The sequence below is a fragment of the Danio rerio genome, chromosome 4 (assembly GCF_049306965.1).
Source record: "Danio rerio strain Tuebingen ecotype United States chromosome 4, GRCz12tu, whole genome shotgun sequence".
In the NCBI taxonomy this organism is placed as follows: domain Eukaryota; kingdom Metazoa; phylum Chordata; class Actinopteri; order Cypriniformes; family Danionidae; genus Danio; species Danio rerio.
Window position 1 is genome coordinate 14,181,192 of NC_133179.1, and position 19,461 is coordinate 14,200,652.

Consider the following 19,461-nt stretch of genomic DNA (forward strand, 5'->3'; position numbering starts at 1 on the left):
TCTGTCTCCCGTTTTATTTCACGTGCACTTGTGTGTTTGAGAAGTGATTTACCGTCTCTCTGCAGCTCTCAGAACCTGTTTGACCAGCTTTCATTTTAAGAAAGTTACCGTGGGTCCTTCAGGCTTCATTTTCTGAGTCACAGAGTAAATCGAACCTTCCTCCATTGTCTGTTTTTTGAAGGGCCTACAATCATGCGTTTCGCGAAATTGCACGCGTAAACCCTCAGGTCACCCCTCCCATGTCTAATTTGCTGAATGAACATTATGTAGTCGTATCCGTTCAAGTCGTGCGGGTTCATGTTTCTGGCATGAACCCTATAGGATGAGGTCAGCAGATATCCGCAGCTCCTTGCCAAGAAGGAGTTTTAAAGTATGAGTGATGCAGCTTTTTAGGGTGTATCAGGGTCAAGTAGGTGCATAACCTGAGCATTCCAGCCACCATTTAAAATACTGCAATGGTATTTATTGAAATATCATTTTAAAAGACAAGTTTACATAAAGACAACAAACAAAAAAAATGTTAGAAAAGAAATGTCAAGTGGTCAGTTTATCCTATGGAAATGTTTTCACTCAGGCAAATTTGAGGCCACCTCCCTATTCTGTTGTTCAAAGGTGCCGAAAGGACCTCAAATTTGAATGAGAACTATAATAATGGTCTCTCCTTTCAGTTAGTCGGCCAGTTGGGATGTGCGCTTTGACTCTGCAAAAGTCTGTGAATCTCTTTGAACTGCTCCACTGTATGGTCCTTTAAATCGGGGTTGGAGATCTGCAACCGAATGCTGTCTGTAGACCACGAGAGCTCACCTGAAAACATCTCGGTAAGGATTCTGGCAACAACTGGAACCACCTAAAATAAAAGTAGGTACAGTTAGCAGAAGCAGGGTTGTTTTGCCTTAGCAATCCAAGCTAGGTTTGGAAAAACAATGCTTTTGTATGATGAAGCGATGAAATGCACTATATGATGAAAGCTTAGACTTGGAAAAGCTGTTCACTTGGTTATACCGGAGCTAAATTGCTAACATTGCAAAATGCTAAGTCTAAAAACCTAACGTTAATCTATATTTTGCTTTAAAACAGCTCTTCATCTGGTGAATAGAGCACCGTTTGTTGTTGATAACACTATTTAACATGGTTTGCTAATCATGTTTATCTTGCTACTTCACATCAATGCTAGCTTGAAAATGCTAAATTATTAAACAAAGATTTGCAATACAGTGTATATTGACAAGTTTGATTTTGAAAAGATGTCAGTCTTTTCAGGCCAAAAACATGACGAATACAGCACCGTAACCTTAGCCTCAGCTCAAATTCTTAATGCTAATTTGGGTAAAACATGGTATTAAGTAATGTGAAACACCCAACGACTTAAACAACTTAAAACAATGACTAAGCAGTCTTCACACTCTACATCAGGGGTCACCAAACTTGTTCCTGGAAGACTGGTGTCCTGCAGATTTTAGCTCCAACCCTAATCAAACACACCTGAACAAGCCAATCAATCAAGGTATTACTAGTTATACTTGAAACATCCAGGCAGGTGTGTTGAGGCAAGTTGGAGCTATATCCAGCAGGGACCTTCAGGACCAGGATTGGTGACCCCTGCTCTACATGAACAGGGATGTGATCTCCTCACCTGGACAATGATGAGCTTTTTCTCCTTAGGCTTTCGGTCAGGCCAGTCTTCCCCAAAGCAGAAGTAGATCTCAAAGGGTGGTGGAGTGGGCGCCTCTCCTTTCTGATACAAAATGAGAGCTGGCGGAAAAGAGGAGGATAAAGCAGAGACATTTTTTGTTTATCTGAATCGAATACTTGTCAACACAATGATGCAACATACAGTTCCAGCATACAAGTGTGGAAGTGTAGTTGAAATATACAGGACAAGTTAGGCAATTTTCTCTTTTTCACTTCCCAACAAAGACATGAAACCCCTGCAGCACTACTGCAACAAAACGAAGAACAAAGTCTGGTTAAGTGAGGCTTTATTTACTTCATGGATGTGAACGTTTTGTCGTCTTATAAATTCGGTCACAATTCTGTCATCTTGCTTCCAGTTTGATTCTTCCAAACTTCGAATATTGAGTCTCAGGGTGCTTTCACACCTAGACTTGTTTCGGAACCTGTTGCATTTCCCCAGTTAGCACGGTTGGTTTGGTATATGTGAATCCAGCAAAGAACGCTCAGATCCCTGCCAAAACAATCGGTCTGAGATCACCTGAATGAGGTGGTCTAGGCTGAATTGAAATGAAATCTGGAGCGGATTGATAGTAGTGAAAGGCAAAACAACCCCACACACCAGGCTATATCACAGTGTATTATGGATATGTAAGCTTGGTTTATGTTATTTCTCTATAATGTAAATCCTATAATACATTTGCCAATGGCTCTGTATGACCTCTGATCTATATTTAATGATGATGTCTGTGAATAAGAATGTCTTATTGCTCATCATCATAAATAAAAATAAGGACGCATGACAGCTGAGCGGGACTCTGCAAAATAAACCGTGAAACTTTGACCAATGTGGCAAGAGTTTACTCGCACGTGACTTGTTTTAGCTCCAAGAACAAAAACAAACATTGTATCAATTTTCAGAACAAAAGAATCGATCCAAAGGTGTGAAAGCACGCTTAGTTGAGTCTCTAGTTGCATTAAATCCAAGAGTGATTGATCTTACCCTGAAGGAACTTGTTCAGACTGAAGACCCTGATCCTTATCTCTCTTTCCATTGGATTGGGTGGACCCTGCTCGAGTACACCGGGCCCAGACCAGAACACTTTACACTGGCACAGTCGGATGGCGTAGATATCCTGTCCCGTGATCTCCAAAATCAGCCCTCGGTCCATTACGTCCAGCAGATGGTCGGTGTAGAACCTCTGCTTCTCGTTCTGGATCTCAGCCGTTCCTGGAAACAGCACCTGCTGCAGAGTGACTGGACCAAACAGCGCCACCTGCTCCAGTGTGGGCGCCAGGTTACCGTAGTAAAGTCTACAACCCTGAGGGTTACTGACCGTCAGAGAACCAGCCGTCCGACCCCTATACTGGAACTTGATATCCAGATCAGTTACTAGAGAAGTAGGGGTAAAAAAACAATGAACATCAATTTGGCTCAGTATTCACTTCCCATTGTGTAAAAACAAGCAGCATGAATATTAAGCCTAACATACTCATTTCAATTTTGGACCACAAAAGAAGTGAGAATGATGACACCCCTTTCCTTTTTGGATGAACTGCGATTTAAATATTGCACTTCCAATGTAACTACTGACGTTTTCATAATAATAGAACTACGTTGTGCACTATAGGTTGATTTTAGTCCCTTAATACCAATCCTGCAACTGGAGAGCCGACGTTCTGGAGATTTGATCCCCAACACACATCCCTAGATATTTCTAATGAATCTGAAGACCATGAATAGCTACTTCAGGCACAATTAATTAGGGCTGAAGCTAAACTTTGCAGGACAGAGGAACAGGTTTGACACCCCTGCTTAACACACACCCCTTAAAAAGTCATTTAACATCAGCATTACTCAAAATGAACAGGAGGGACTACTTTCTTCCCTGAGATTTAGTCATGTCTAATATCCAGAAGAATGAGGCAATAGAGGCTTACAGGGCAGCATGTGTGGGCTGCTCAGCAATTCTGAGATGCAGGGATGAATCTGGTTCTCTGCTTGAGATGGCACCTCCTGCATTGGGCTGTCCACTATGGCTGGAGGTCCAACAGGATGAGTAACTACATCTTGAAGAACAGGAGGTGGTATGACTCCAGTCCCCATTCCCATACCATTCTGCAGTCCGCCGCCATGAATAGGAAATGCTCCTTGTTCAACTTTGATAGCTCTCTGACTGGGAAATTCAGAAGGTCCAGTGCTAGGCTGGGCCAGATGAGCGACCATAGAAGCACCTCCATTAGGGTTATTGTGAATGTCTCCTATGAGGTTCATTGGAGGGTTGTGGTGGGCAGGATTATAACTGTCACCAATCGGAGAAGTAAAGGGAACGTCAACTCTAGGAGGGTACGCTGGGTAGTTGGAAGGTTCGCCCACTCTGGGGTCTGTCAGAAAACAAGCAGCAGAATATTTATTAAAAAATATGCATGTTATAAACAAACATTCATTAAAAAAAGAAACAATTGAATTGTATTCTTACCAATGGAAAGGTGGACAAAGTTTTGTAGCTGAAATTCCAAAATAAACAGATTTTAACCATTTATTTAGTTTGACCTGCAGTTATTAGATAAAAATTTTATCTTCAGCACTTACCTCTTCTTCCTCATCCTCTACGGCATCTAAAACCAACAAAAGGAAAGATCATGTATTGCTTTTACATCTTTATTCCCAATAAAACAACTATGGATCCATTTACATGACAATAATCAAATAATTTTTTATTATGTTATTACACAATATTGATTGAGAGTCAGTGAATGTCTTCAAGAACGATACCAATTACCATATTAGTGTAAACTACGAAAGCATGACTGTCTAACGTCATGAAATAAATATAAATTTAACGTTCAGTCTAAAGACCTGGGCAAGTACTTGACCACCAAAACGTCAATGGTGAACTACAACGCAGTAGTGTTGTGTCATATTTAAAAAAAAAAAAAAATAGCAGTGGACAATTAGTAAAACGATGATGTTGCCTTAGTTCATTTTATCCCCTGGCTGACCTAAAAATTGACAGATTTGTAATTCGTCCACCCCGAGTCTCATTGATTCGCCTTCAGCAGCTAATAGCAATGAGCATACAGGACCCAGGTGAGGAAGCTCCAAACATTTCGGGTCACAGCTCTAGTAATACGAAAAAACACGAAATGCAAGAAATACTAAGTTAGTCACCTGAACTATGCTTTTATTCCATTTTTTCAAAGCAGAGTCCCTGCCCCAGCCACAGTGCATTTATCTGTGCCAAAGTTCTTACTAATGAATGCATAAGGCTATCCAAATTAAGGCACTTGCAGACGACTCATTCCCAATATCGCAAGGTGCACCTAATACAAATGACCTACTGATATTTTTCATTAGGCTATTATTTGTACATAAACATATCTAGATATAGTAATAAACATACCGTTTGTTTGAAAACGATGCTATAATATAATTAAATGTGGAGGGGGCCTTACATCAATATTTTCCAGGGGAAAAGGAGGTCTCAGGCAAAAAACGGTTGGGAACAGCTGACTTACAGCACATTTCCAAATATTATGCTTTAATTCTGGAGTTACAAACAATTTTGAGCAACTGTCCAATGTCCTTACCTCCATTGACTGACTGATCGCACACCTCATAGATCTTATAAGGCTGCACGGGGGTGTCCTTAGTGCCATCGTAGTTGAGTCTGAACTCCCGACTTTTGTTTAGGGCACAGCGGAGGTTAGCTTTCCATTTGGCTGGATCAGGCTCATCTATTCCTTCCTGGTACTTGCCGGTTTCCAGAGCCCAAGCCTGCGAATCAAAATAAGCCAACGGAAGAAAATAATTTTATCTTCAAAATGGATCAATCAAAACATTCTCTAGTTAGATTACTCAATGTGAATGTAGGGGATTTTTTGCCTCCATTTTAAATTCCTTCACACATTTTATATGCTCTTTGGGAGTTCTCAACAAAAGCTATTTCCATCATATGTACTTCATGCATTTAGTTGATTTTGATATTCGGTATCTTCCCGTTGGTAATTTAGCAAAATATATACAATAAAATGAATGTTTTGGATTTATTGATTTCGTTTTGTGTCTTAACTTACTTTTTAGCTCATCATTTTGTTAAAACAAAGAAAAATCATGTGAACCCTAAGCGACTCATTTTTGGTACAAACCACAAGTTCAAAACAACAAGTGTGAACACATGCTCAGTAATGCAACAGTGCAAGATTGTTAGACTATTCTAACATATAGTCCAATCGGTGGAGTTCAATCTGTTCAATTATCAATATGTTTGGTGTGTTTTTCTGATAAATATATTGACTAATTGTAAGACTTGCACTGAACAGCTCAAAGCAATTGTAACAGGCAGAAAACTCTAACAGGGTCTTCGACCTCATGGTTTTAAACTCATGACTTCCTCTTTAAAATCTTGCCGCGGTGATGTCAAGTGGAATTGAAACTCCATTTTTAGTTCTCCAAAGCGCGATTGCAAAAGTATTAAAAAGCCTGTCCTTTAACACATTGCAGAGGCTTGTGAATACAGAAATATTAATGGCTCAGTGATGTGCAGTAATCATCAACAGCAAACTGGCATTTCAATAACAAATGCTTTCTTTTATTGAACAATGCAGAGTGAAACTACTGAGTATTTTAGCACCTTGAAACTTCAAAACACCCCTCAAATCCCCCTAGTGCTAACTTTAGAACACAATGGAGATATAAGGGGGATAATATTGTAGTCACACTACCCAGGGGACAAAACTTTATGAAATACTACTTGCATGAGTGATTGCAAAGTCATATAATTCACCTTAAAAATAGTGTTCTCCTCCTCCAGGGTAGGCATATGACGGGTGGCATGTCTCCAAGGGATCCGAAAGAGTCTACGCTCTTGATTGAGCCAATGCAGTCCTGGGTATTTCCCGCTGTTGATCTGGCAGGGCGAGAAACGTTTACTTAACTAATGTAGAACAAGCTTGACATGTCAAGATTTCCAATGATATTCCTCTTCTAGTATTCCTTTCATTTTAGATGTTGATGATATGTGGTGGTTGCTGCAAGATGGCTGTCGAACGGCTATACCATTCCAATCAGTTTGAACTCTGAAGGTCACATTAGCAAATGTTTTAGAAAGAGTACGGATGTGCCGAAATCAATTTTCTATTGTCAAGTAGTGGGGCAATGTACTTTCAAAACAAACTGCTCTCTGTCGATCGCCTGAATTACAGCCATGTTGATCCATTTGCATCCAAGTTCCTACTTGCATTCCCACAGATTGCAAATACAAGAGGTCAAACAACGTTAGACTTTTACAATGTCGCACAAGTGGCATCTACCACGTTTTCTAGCTTTGAGCGTGGCTCTGAATTAAATTTTTATTTGTATTGGTTTAGAATCAACTATATTGCTCAAATGCATAAGTGTGTATGTGAAAATGTTGTGATATGATTGGTGACCTCATGAAAGAATCAGTGCTTTTATGGTAATTGTATTGTTAAAAAAAACTAAACAGAAACCATAACTGAAGTTTTACCGTTGACAAAAATACTCAATTGTTGCCAAGTTTCCCCACTGAAATTGGAATCAGTTCAATTGCTGCATTTCGATTTTCTTTAAAAGACCTTATTAAATATAGGATTGGGTCTGAAATTTTGAGAAACAATCCATAATTGTAAATTGAAAGAATCTCAATTCTTCTTTTTAATTTTAATTGCTGCAGGTTGATTTTCTTCAAAAGATCTTGAATATTATCCATTCAATCAATGATAAAATTATAGTTTTGATAGTCTTTGAGCTCATTTATGCGAACAATAGTGTTTAAGATTATAATTTCAATTTAAAAATTGTGGATGAAGCATAATCTTGTGTTTTTCAGTTATGGACGTGGCATACATGTTAAATGTGATATTTAGAGGGCCTGTTTAATGACATTTGTGATTTTGGCTGTGGTCTGATTTTGTTCCAGATCTAGCAACCCTATCTAGTTGAGTGTTTTGGGCCATACTAGATTAGGATAAAATGGCACATAAAGAAAGAAAATTCTATTAAGACACACGGTGACCCCAATAGTTTCCATTAAACCAATGCAACCCACATTTTAACCATTACACAATCAATAGGATTTCTTTTGTTTCTTACAGCAGGTTTGGAAGGACATGTGGGAAGTCATTTTTGGTGTAACAATCTATAATCGTACGTCCTGTTTTCAAAAAGCCTCTTGCATGAATTCCAATGATCCTTTACAGTATTTATTTTTTTTCTTTTAAAATTACAATGTAATTATTAGATCACCTGTGCCAGCAGCCATGGCTTCAGACGGATCCTCCGTGGTTGACCACTCATGGTGCTGGACAGCAAAGAGGTCGGAGGAGGTAGTGATGGTGAACACTGTTCTTTAGGTCAACTATTATCAAAAACAGTAAGGGAACAGACGGATGATTTAGTCTGGAAGTAAGAAACCATCACAGACGAACATGATTTGAAAAAATGAATGACATTTGTGTAACCAAACAGATATCTTTAACAATTTTAGGGCAAAAGGTTGAATACCTTCACCACAATAGCAGCACGGTGATAAATGTGACAAGAAGAGAGCCTTTAGGCCTCAGCTAAACCTCGAATCGCTGCTATCAAAGCAGGTGCTCGTGGGAAAATAGAAACATGCGGGTATTTGGTTTTTAAAAGCTCAGTAGCAGCGAGGTCATGTTACCTCTGTAAATAAACGTCAACATGACCGAGCACAATGACAGCCAAGCTTGAACGCTACCATTAGTGCCGGCAGCTTTTACAAAAGGGGGAAAAAAGACACTTCGACCAAAAGGTGTTTTCGTGACGGATTTGTTTTGTATCTGATTTATGCAGAAATGAAAGAGGCTCTGAAACTTTCAAAGCTGACTGAACATTCTGACACTCACAGGACTTTTTTTAGCGAGTGCTAAATGCTGTCTTAATATTTCTCTCCCATTAAGGAAGTTGGAAATACTACTAAATTCATTCATTAAGAATTGACAAGAGGAACAATGCTAGCCTAATGCTAACAAGAGTCAATTTGATTTGTTTTAGGATGGAGAAGTAGGTGGAGAACCTGATTAAAGAAAATCTGATGAGTCTTCTCTAATTAAGTTAAGTTATTGCACTTATCTCAAGGTATAAACAATGCAGTTCTTCACTTTTTTTGAGCATTTGTATTTAATATGTCTGAAGGTCTCCAGAAAAGCTGTTTATTTTTTTACCTTTAACACAAGAAACTTTATTTAGAGCCGTATAATTAATGTTTATGTTGTAAAAAATGGCTAAAAGCAATTAGATTAGATTATCAACCTTTTTAAGTCAACAACATTATTGATTATTAAAAGTACCTAAATCGATAACACCGTTTAATACAGTATTTCTATTTAAAACCAATTGTTGAGTATAGTGAATAGCATAAAGATAGATAGATAGATAGATAGATAGATAGATAGATAGATAGATAGATAGATAGATAGATAGATAGATAGATAATAGACAATACTTTAATATACTATATATTTAATATGATATACATATTATATTTATAACCAAGGTTATTTTACACACGAAAACCAAACATTTTTTAAATAATTGGGAGGAACTCACAGTTATATATTACCAAACATGATTTTTTTTAAGTAAGATACAAATGCGCGCACACAAAAAACAAAACACATTAACGCTGCTAAATACCGAAAGAGCCACGATTGTTTCCAAAACGCCAGGTTAAATACCACCTGTCTGAGAACGACAAGCACTCGTCGGAGCAATTCAAAGTAAAACAGTCAGAATTTAGTGCTCTGTAACTTTAACAAATGCTTTAACGAAGGTAAAAATCACTTGCCTGCACGCAAAAGTGTCCAAACGGTGAATCAGCGTTTACCTGACGGACGCATATATCCAGGTGAAGGTTCGATCCGCGTCTGAACGTCCTTAGTGCAGATCAAGCTCGCACTGACTGATCGCGCCTCTCCAGCAGGACCTGCTCATATCCATATTGTTTTTTACAGGCTTGAGACGACACAAGACGTGTTTGCAGAAGTTGAACAGGTACCACCCTTCCGGATGACAGGGGCTAATGTAAACGGAAGTGGTGTGTTCTCTAGACGCTCTCTCTGTGTCAAAGTTTGTAAGAGATTCAGCAACGAAATGTCCATTTTATTAGCATTTTATTTATTTTTTATTTTTTTATTTTTTTATTTAAGTATTTATTTATACCATACTGAAAGTACTGCTTTTAAAGTTTTATAAGATTTAACCCAGCTGTGCAGAAAATTAATTTCTAAACTGTAAATATTTCCCATTTATTTAATCCCATTTGAGATTTAATAAAACAATATTTAGTGTTTATAAGTTTACACTATAAGCTGCTGTACGTTTATTTGTTCGCTAGGTGGGTTCTGAGACTTCTTTTGATTCACGAGCATATATAATATAATAATATTTGACATAATATTGTGTTTATATTGTTTTTATATATTCTTATTTTAACTAGCATATTAATTTATTTATTTTAATCAGGTTTGATCATTTTAAACTAGTTTGTGTAACGACTGTTTGGAGTTGTTTGTTTTAATCACATTTTTGTTTATTTATTTTAATAAAATGGTAAGCCATTATTATTTTGGCTATTATTAGTTTATATTACGCTAATAATATTTATTTTGTTCTAAATATTTACATCTTAATGTTTATTTCTAAATACAATGTTCATTTACTTCAGACTTTTCATTTACTCATTGAAAATCTTTTGAATAAGTTTGTTTTTAATTATTGTGCGCGCAGTTTTAAATACTTTAAATTAACTAACTGAATACAGTAAACATTTTTCTTTTAAAGTTCGTTTTAAGATAAAATTTACCAGCACAATTAAAAGCCACGCAGTGTCAATTCCAAGGGTGCGCAATGACGTCGTGCGTGACCAGAGTTTCCAGGGTAACGTCGCTTGTTAGTACACCGACATGCACAGGCGGAACTTTAGCCACATTTCGATAAACTATATTTTTGTCTTGATTTTGATCTTCAAACCACAATACATAATAGTCTAGTTAATTTTTAAACCGTTTGTATTGTAATTTAATTATAAATATACTTTACTAGTACTGTTTTGACATAAATCACGTGATGTTCACTAAAGAGCTTTATTGCACCAGGTTTAAACCTAAAACAGCTTAACGTTAAAACAGCACTTAAAACTGCTACTGCCGAATGAATGCGGAAACTGGATGCTGTTTTTCTAAAACTCTGAAGATGTTTTTTAAATATAATTTTGTTTGACCATAATTTCTGACTATTTGACTAGTTAGTTTTACCATAAGACTGTCAGACATTCCTCTTGTGCAGTGACTTTTTGAGAATGACTGGGGAAATTATTAAGGATTTCTTAACAATGTGATGTGATCTACAAATGATGGTCACTATCAAGATATTCTTCAGAGATCACTTTCATTTTTCAGCCATATGGACGTCCGTGTTGGAAGGATGACAGGTTTGTACTTATTCAACTCTCAAATGTTTGTCATTGAAATAACAGTAATGCTAATTCATAAATTCATCTGCAGACAGGTCTAAGGAAGTGATGTTGGAGTCTTCAGTTAACAATAAGAAAAGATGCATCCCGAGTTCTCTGACACAATTGTGCAAACAGCTTGAGGACAGAATCATGCAGATATCACAGCGTTACTCCATCTGTGATGAAGACCGACAGTCTCTGGTCAGACAGATTAAAAATATATTGCAGACATTGTCTAAAAGCGTTTGTGAGAAATTAATAAAAGTCATCATTTACTAACCCTTTACTTGTTTCAAACTTTTATGTGTTTCTTTCTTCTGTTGAACACAAGATACAATAGTTTCAAAACATTTTGAAAACGGTAACCATTGACTTCCATTCTAATTGTTTTGTTATTTACCATGGAAGTCAATGGTTACAGGTTTCTAACAATATTCTAAATATCTTCTTTCATGTTCAACAGAGGAAAAGCCCACTTGCGAGTGAGTAAATGGTGAATAAATCTTAATTTTTTGAGTGAAATGTCCCTTTAAGTGACTGCACACTCTCAAAAAATAAATAAAAAAAGGCGAGCATTTCAGTCACACACTGACCCTCGTCAACGCCAAGCTATTGTTACTTTATCTCCCTTGTGTCCTTTTTGTATTTTTGAGAGTTTACATTGTCTGCAGACTTTTTCATTCATTCAGATTATTTTGTTCTACTCATTTACTGGATTGTATACACTCCGTTAAATCTCTTTTTTTTTTTTTTTGCTTTTGACTTTTAGACTGCAGTGCTGTCCTCTGAGCTGGCTCTGATTTGGCAGGACCTGAAAATCCGTCCCGTGGACTCCACACTGAGCCGGGATGAGAAAGTGCAGCTGCATCGCCAGACCTTCAGCGAGGTTCTGCACATCTGTGAGCAGCTGTTTCTGCGCTACCTTCACCTGACAGAGACTCTGCGGAGGCGAGGGGTCTTCAGCGATTGTGCCAACCGCAAGAGGCTGGCAGCTCAGTTGGCCGTGGACTGCACCAGTCTGTAAGTGTCTCTTTTTTATATCAAGTGTGCAATTATTTTTAATTAATTCATTTATTTATTTTATTAATTGTTTTTGACATTAAATTGTGACTATTTCTGTTTGCAGCTTGAATATTCGTTCAATACGATGCCGGATTGTCACAGGAATCAAGGCTATGAGGAGTACTGTAATACAGCAAAAAGCTTTACAAACAGAGACGTGCACACAGGAAAAAACTGTGGAGGATGACCTCAGGGAGGTGTGTTATGTGTAATCATGTTGTAAAGAGAGACATGTTAAGGTCTTATTAGAATGTTTTTGTGTTTACAGATTCAGGATAAAATCGGGGAGCTGGATCTACAAAGTGTGTATGACCTTCTGCCCTGCAACATGGAGCAAATCTTATATAAGACCGACAATCAGTGTACGGCAAGACATACAAATACATGTTTTGCCTTTATGTATGCAACTACATGTTGTTTTAAAGAGACCCAAAAACTACTACTAATGCTTAAAGAAGCCTTGACCTTCTTTAATTCTAGCAGACTCTAAAAGCTTGTGACCCTCAGGCCATTCAAGAATAAGTAGACTGTCTATTTCTTCAGTAAAGCATTTCAAACCTTTCAGCTGAAATCGTGGTCCTACCAGCATTTTGAGAGTCAAAAAACAAATACAGGCAAAACTAAATGAATGCACATGGCTCCTGATGATATGTTGAGTTCTTATGAAGCAAAAGAGCTGTTTTTTATGTAAAAAATGAACATTTAAAACAAGCTTTTTTGTTAAAACAAAGTTGTTTTGAATCTTTTTACTTTCTTTATACAGACAAATATATTCCTTACAAAATTTTATTCCACAGAAAAGCATACAAATTTAGAAAGTCATGACAGTAACTAAATGATGGCATTATTAATATGTTTCTGGTGGACTATCCCTTTAAATGGCTTACATGTGGAATTCAGGAACACTTGTGATTGGTGACACCAGTCACAGTTAAATGAACTGCAGTTTAAAGTTACATTGTTTCATTTCAAGCTGTGCATTTATAATAAAAAGGGATGTATTGACCTTAATCTGCAAGGCTGAAGTGCTCTCACTTTTGCAATTGTTTTAGAACTTCACTTATGGGTGAAATGGCTAGGAATAACAAACAGTCAAACTTCCTCTATAAACAAGTGTGTTCATAACTATACACAAAAAGTTGATTGATTCAATAATATTAGATTGCAACATTAAGAAGCATAGTGCGCTCTTTTGGACGTCTACAAATCAATGAAAATTAATGAAACTGGCCAAAAAGATTCCAACGGGAGCCTGCTTGAACGTGATGAATAAGGTCAATACATGAGAATTCTTATATACAACCAAATTACAGGTGATGGGTTATAAAGCAAGACGTTACTATAGGACACTCTTTAAGATGCATCATGCATCACTCATAAGATGCATCACTCATAAGATGCATCATTCATCCAGGTTCCACAGCAAGCATCTGCAGTACACTAAAACAAGAGCGAGATCAGAGTCCCAATCAAAACCGATTGGTCAGATTAAAGGTGACAAGAAATTTAACCACAAGTTCCATATTGCAAATGTTCAACGTTTAGCATGTAGACAAATTCTGTTTCTTCTCTCTTAGGGATGTCATTCCATGCCAAACCTGCGGAGAGAGAGTCTTCTGGAGGAGCTGGATATAAGGCAGCTTCGTCGGCCTTCATCCCCATTGCTCCTACTGTCCACAGATTCTCCTTCCAGCTTGGAGAAACACATCAGCCCTGGAGAGGATCTGAAGAGGTTGGGATTTTAAAATTCACCCATGCAACATATCATTCATAGTGCAAAAATAAACATCGATGTGTTTTTAGATTATTACAGGAGAGCGATAATGAAGACGACTGTAACTGTGAGGCAGATCTGTTCCCACTTATAGATGCGTTGACCTTCTTTAACTCTAGCAGACTCCAAAAGCTCAAAAAAAGACTACTGGTACGTAGAGACTGGATCATCTGCGATAAACCGTCTGCAGATCTGACTTTACAGTTGTTCATTGCTATTTTCTGTCTAGAAAATGAAAGAGGAAGTAAAGGAAAAAAAGAAGGGCAGAGCTGTGGAAAAACAATTGCGTGCACAAGGAGACGTGGTCAGTGTGGCGTTTACCCCTCAAACCATCATGCGCACTGCCGCGGTCAGAGTGCCTGATTGGGTTTTTCCAGAGACCCTCAAACTCAGGATGTGCCCACCAGTCTACAATGATCTCACTAAAGAGGTGCTACTCTAATGTCAGTGTTGTTTTGGTAGTATTTATATACTGTTAAGGTGTTTTTGAAAGTTAGAAATTTGAATCTTGTTTTTTTTTATTTTATAATTTTTTTGGTCATTTTAATGCATTTATTTATTATTGTAGAGTATATATTAGTGTATTTAGGTAGTTCTAAGTATATTTTTAATGGTTTTATTGTCTGTCTTTGGCAGTTTCATTTGTATTTTTAAAGAGTATCTTTAGCTTAATTGTATTTTTACTCAGATTTTTTATTTTATTATATTTTATTTTAGACAACTTTTAAAATGTTAGTTTTTTCATTTAATATTCATATTTTATTTTAATAAGTGATTTTTTGTATATTTGTAGTTTGAAATAATATTATCTCTGTATTTAAAATGTAGTTACATATTATTAATATTTACCAAATAATTAATAAAGTAATGTGTTATTTTATGTCAGAAATATCTGTGTTTTAGAGAGAAAGTCAAAAGAGGATTTTATTTTGTTATATTTAATTTTTTTTTATTTTAGACAACCTTTCAAATGTTTGTTTTCCCATTTAATATGCATATTGTATTTCAATAAGTGATTTTATTTGTATATTTGTAGTTTAAAATAATATTATCTCTATATTTAAAATGTAATTATATATTATTAATATTCAACAGGGTTTTTGCAGGTCTTGAATGAATCTTAAAGTCATTAAGTGGTGTGTAAAACCTTTAATAATTTGGCTTATATTGCACTTGCATGTATGATTCCGATGTCTAGATTGATTCGGCATCGGTTCTTCAGATGGATCAGAACTTGATTGAACAAAAACAGGAGATGAGCAATGTCTATGAGGAATTATTTAAGAATATTTCAACAAAGTATTTTGACTTTGAAGAGGTAAGCCAAGTAGTGGTCTTTGGACTAGATGATTTGGTAGATGACATCCTCATATCATACATCTGAGAATAATAAAATCGTCTTTTGATCCATCTTCTAAAGGATCCCACTATCGAGCCTTCCTTGAAAAATCCCTTATGTCTACCAAAAAGAATAGTTAATGACAAACTAATAAACCAATCACTCAGGAGGCCCAATCCATACAACATATCCCACAGGTACTGTTCTACATTATTATCTGTGAATTTGTTGTACTTTGATATCACAAAATTACATTTAATCTTGCATCAAATATGCAGAAAGAGAATCGAGAGGAATGTAAACAGAAAGAGGCCTGAAGATGTGACCACAAGAGCGTACAGAGCCTGGTTCCAATGGTGGAGGTGTCAACTATCACTAGATGATTATCTGGACTACATTTCCAATCAGGTAAGTTTATAATATGTGGGTTTGCTAATGGCTGATGAGTATAGTCAGACTGGTGGGTCATTTGTGTACTTCAGTAGTTGTGATTGTTTTTTTGTGTCTTGGCTTCGAAGGACTCTGATTATCTGCCAGTTCTGTTTCACTTGTATGACAGTGACGATGATGGTGAAGAGGCAGAGAGACACAAGTTGGATCAACTCCAGAAAGCGGAGAGGAGAAGGTCTGGTATTAATATCTGGATTTTATGTTTAGTTCTTCTTCCCTAATTTATTTGGAGATTGACACATGATTTGGTGAGTCTTCATAATTGGCCTCATAGTTGAAAAAACAAGCACAAAACAATGTGCAATACTAGTAATGTGAGATTCCAGTTATTCTATGTCTATAATTAAAAATGAACTCGAAGATTAATCTTATCAATATTATCTGATGATCATCGCTTTCAGAAAGCAGCAGGAAAGGATCGATTCACTTAGGAGATGCAAACAGGAGTTTGTTCCTGGGTTCTGGAACATCAACACTATAGAGATGGGGGGACTGGGGAGAGAACCAGAACTGGATGGCATGTTATTTTTCTTTAGAAACAAAAATAATACTGGTCTGTTTATGAAAATGTGCTATTTACACATGGAATATCTGTGTTTCAGAGAGAAAGTTTGAAGAGGATGTGGTGAGTTCATGTTTTTTTCCTTGTAATATAAAACTGCACTTCTGTTTTGAACTAATTTCTCCTTTATATGTCATGTCAGCTCAACAGAAATGAGTTTAAATCATAGTTGTAGCTTGCATAATCACTTTTTTAATACAGAGGAATAGATGAAAGTACAGATAGATAGATAGATAGATAGATAGATAGATAGATAGATAGATAGATAGATAGATAGATAGATAGATAGATAGATAGATAGATAGATAGATAGATGGATGGATGGATGGATGGATGGATGGATGGATGGATGGATGGATGGATGGATGGATGGATGGATGGATGGATGGATGGATGGATGGATGGATGGATGGATGGATGGATGGATGTAAGGATGCAAAGATTCATTTAGGTATGAATGGAGAGACTAATGAATTGATGAAAGACTGATGGATGAATGGACTGATCATTGGATGGATGATTAATAGAGATATTCATGGATGGATGGAGGAATGGATGGACTGATAGATTGTTGGATGAATGGATTAATGGTGAGACTAATGCATGGATGGAAGGATGGATTGATGGATGGACTGATTTATAGTTGGATGGGTGGATTAATGGAGAGACGGACAGATGGATGGATGGACAGTTTGATGGATGGATAGACTAACAAACTGTTGGATATATGGATTGGTTGATGGACTGAAAGATCGTTGGATGGATTAATGGAAAGACTGATTGATGGATGGATTGATGGATGGATGGATGGATGGATGGGTGGATGGATGGGATGTACAGATAGATTGTTGGATGGATGGATGGATGGAAAGTTTAATGGATGGAAAGACTGATGTATGGATTAATGGAGAAACTGATGGATGGATGGATGGAAAGTTTGATGGATGGATAAACTAATAGATCATTGAATGGATGGATTGATTGAACTGATAGATCGTTAGATTGATGGATTAATTGAAAGACTGATGGATGGATTAATGTACTGATAGATCGTTGGATGGATGGATTAATGGAGAGTAATGGATGGATGGATGGATGGATTGAAGGTCTGAGAGACGGTTTGATGTACTGATAGATCATTCGGTGGATGGAGTAATGGGGAGACTGATGGATGGATGGATGGATGGATGGAAAGTTCAATGGATAGACAGCATAATATATTGTTGGATGGATTGGCTGTTGGACTGATAAATTGTTAGATTAATGGAGAGACTGATGGATGGATGGATGGATGGATGGAGGGTCTGATGAATGGACCAGGAAACGTATGGATGGATTAATGTAGAGACTGATGGATGAATAGAAGGAGAGACTGATGGACTGAATTATGGAGAGACTGGTTGAAATATGGATGGATGCAGAGACAAACTGATGGATGGATTGATGGTTGTTCTGGACAGGAGGGTGAAGGTCCAGCTTCTGGTCTGCTGGATACTGAACAGTTGCAGCTCAGGCTGGAAAGGGTCTGGAATGCCCTGCATCTGCCAGAAGGACAGCGACTAGACATGGCCATTAAATACAGCTCATACGAGCACAGGGACCATCTGCAGGAGGTATACAATAATAATAATAATAATAATAATAATAATAATAATAATAATAATAATAATAATAATAATAATAATAATAATAATAATAATAAATAAACTATCCTGGCTATGCATCATCATCTTCAGTGTTGTCACATAGTTGCATTTGTCCTATCAGGCTATTGCTGCATGGGAGCAGGCCACCTGTTTGATCCAGAAGAGGGAGCTCTTGCTTTCCAGGTTGGAGGACTTTGAGAAGGAGGCATCTGATCCCAACAGATTTTTCCAGCCGGGTACATTAGACACACAGAATAATGAATTCTGCCCTGTTGAGATGATGGATTGCATGCATGGGACTATATCATACATTTAGTACAGATGTAATGTGAATACACAGGTTTTCCTGGCTCATCTATGGCTAGAATGGAGGAGGCGACTCAAAGGGAGAAGCTCAACTCTCAAATTTCAGTTGTAGATGAGGAACTGTCCCAGATAATAGGCCAAATCACAACCCGTTTTCATGACAACATCAGCTATAAGGTGAGAGCGTGACTGTTTGTATACACTATTGTTAATTTGCTTGCAGTTGTCCTTCTTTGTCATTGTTTTTGGCTGTCCCAGGGTCGCCCATACAGGGAGAAGATGCGCTGGGACCGGACTGAGATGTTGTACTGGCTGCAGCAGGAGAGACGGGTTCAATCTCTGGAGATGTTTCTAAAAGGACAGACAGCTCTACCTGTAAGGCTTCCTCCTCTCAGTCAAAGTCAGGAGCTTTACCCGGGCAACCATCAAAACCTACTGGAGCAACCTACATCAGACTGTGAGAGAAGTGGGAGAATATTACAACACTGTGAACTCTAATGACAAATGTAACAACTTAGTTCTAGTTCAGTTCTATGCAAATAAAGCAGGTTCTGACAGTTTTTTACCGAACTGATTGTTTCTATACTGTTTAGGTAAAAACATTCAAAAGCTGAAGACTCCATACACATTGATCAACATTTGATCAATATTTTTTCTTATTTCTTATTTGTAATTAAACCCCCTTGGAATTAGAAGATGTACACTTTTTTATGTTTGAAATATTGCAAACTTATACTGTATTATGTGTCATGCCAATATAATTACTACAGAACTAATGATTTTAAATGCATGTTATTTGTAAATAAATATTATATGCCAGTGTTTTAGTATTCTTGATGTGCTTTAATAAATTGCATTAATATTTAGCATATTTTCAAAATATTTTCTATTTTACCAAAGCATTTAAATGTGATTATTTTATAACTATTGTTTTATTTTATAAAGCAATTTAATGTATATGTTTTTACATTTATTTCAGGGTATTAATTTAAAATTTAGGTGAAATCAAATATATAGTCTGTGTAATTAAACAATGTACAGTGGTTGTAATTACATTTATTATTCTATTTTGTGACTCAAACAATGGATTAATAACATCATATTTTCAATCTTCATATGCAAAAATCCCAAAATCACATTTTTTTTTGCAT

General features: G+C 36.8%; 2 protein-coding genes across 5 annotated transcripts; one reads left to right on the top strand and one right to left on the bottom strand.

Moving 5' to 3' along the window:
• Positions 1-441: 441 nt before the first annotated feature.
• irf5 (interferon regulatory factor 5) lies at positions 442-9,778 on the bottom strand. 3 transcript variants are annotated; one of them, NM_001327817.1, is made up of 10 exons: positions 9,504-9,778; positions 7,940-8,051; positions 6,459-6,581; positions 5,263-5,449; positions 4,265-4,290; positions 4,152-4,179; positions 3,613-4,056; positions 2,675-3,064; positions 1,634-1,752; positions 442-847 (listed from the first exon to the last, which is right to left on the bottom strand). In NM_001327817.1, exons 2-10 carry the CDS (start codon positions 7,988-7,990, stop codon positions 665-667), a joined length of 1,551 nt encoding a protein of 516 aa, NP_001314746.1. In that variant the 5' UTR covers positions 7,991-8,051; positions 9,504-9,778; the 3' UTR covers positions 442-664. The 3 variants fall into 3 exon arrangements, with proteins under 3 accessions (NP_001314746.1, XP_068075673.1, XP_073801946.1); XM_068219572.2 differs by having other exon boundaries at positions 9,543-9,711; XM_073945845.1 differs by lacking the exons at positions 7,940-8,051; positions 9,504-9,778 and adding an exon at positions 6,836-7,594 and having other exon boundaries at positions 6,459-6,750.
• A 778-nt stretch (positions 9,779-10,556) lies between these two features.
• ccdc87 (coiled-coil domain containing 87) lies at positions 10,557-19,132 on the top strand. 2 transcript variants are annotated; one of them, XM_068220754.2, is made up of 19 exons: positions 10,557-11,147; positions 11,221-11,372; positions 11,941-12,191; positions 12,298-12,430; positions 12,502-12,595; positions 13,648-13,727; positions 13,811-13,965; positions 14,037-14,157; positions 14,237-14,437; positions 15,206-15,325; positions 15,428-15,543; positions 15,625-15,754; positions 15,865-15,971; positions 16,198-16,313; positions 16,399-16,421; positions 17,819-17,971; positions 18,126-18,240; positions 18,345-18,487; positions 18,569-19,132. In XM_068220754.2, the coding sequence occupies exons 1-19, from the start codon at positions 11,120-11,122 to the stop codon at positions 18,806-18,808; spliced, it is 2,478 nt and encodes an 825-aa protein (XP_068076855.1). In that variant the 5' UTR covers positions 10,557-11,119; the 3' UTR covers positions 18,809-19,132. The 2 variants fall into 2 exon arrangements, with proteins under 2 accessions (XP_068076855.1, XP_073803200.1); XM_073947099.1 differs by lacking the exon at positions 13,648-13,727.
• Positions 19,133-19,461: the final 329 nt, after the last annotated feature.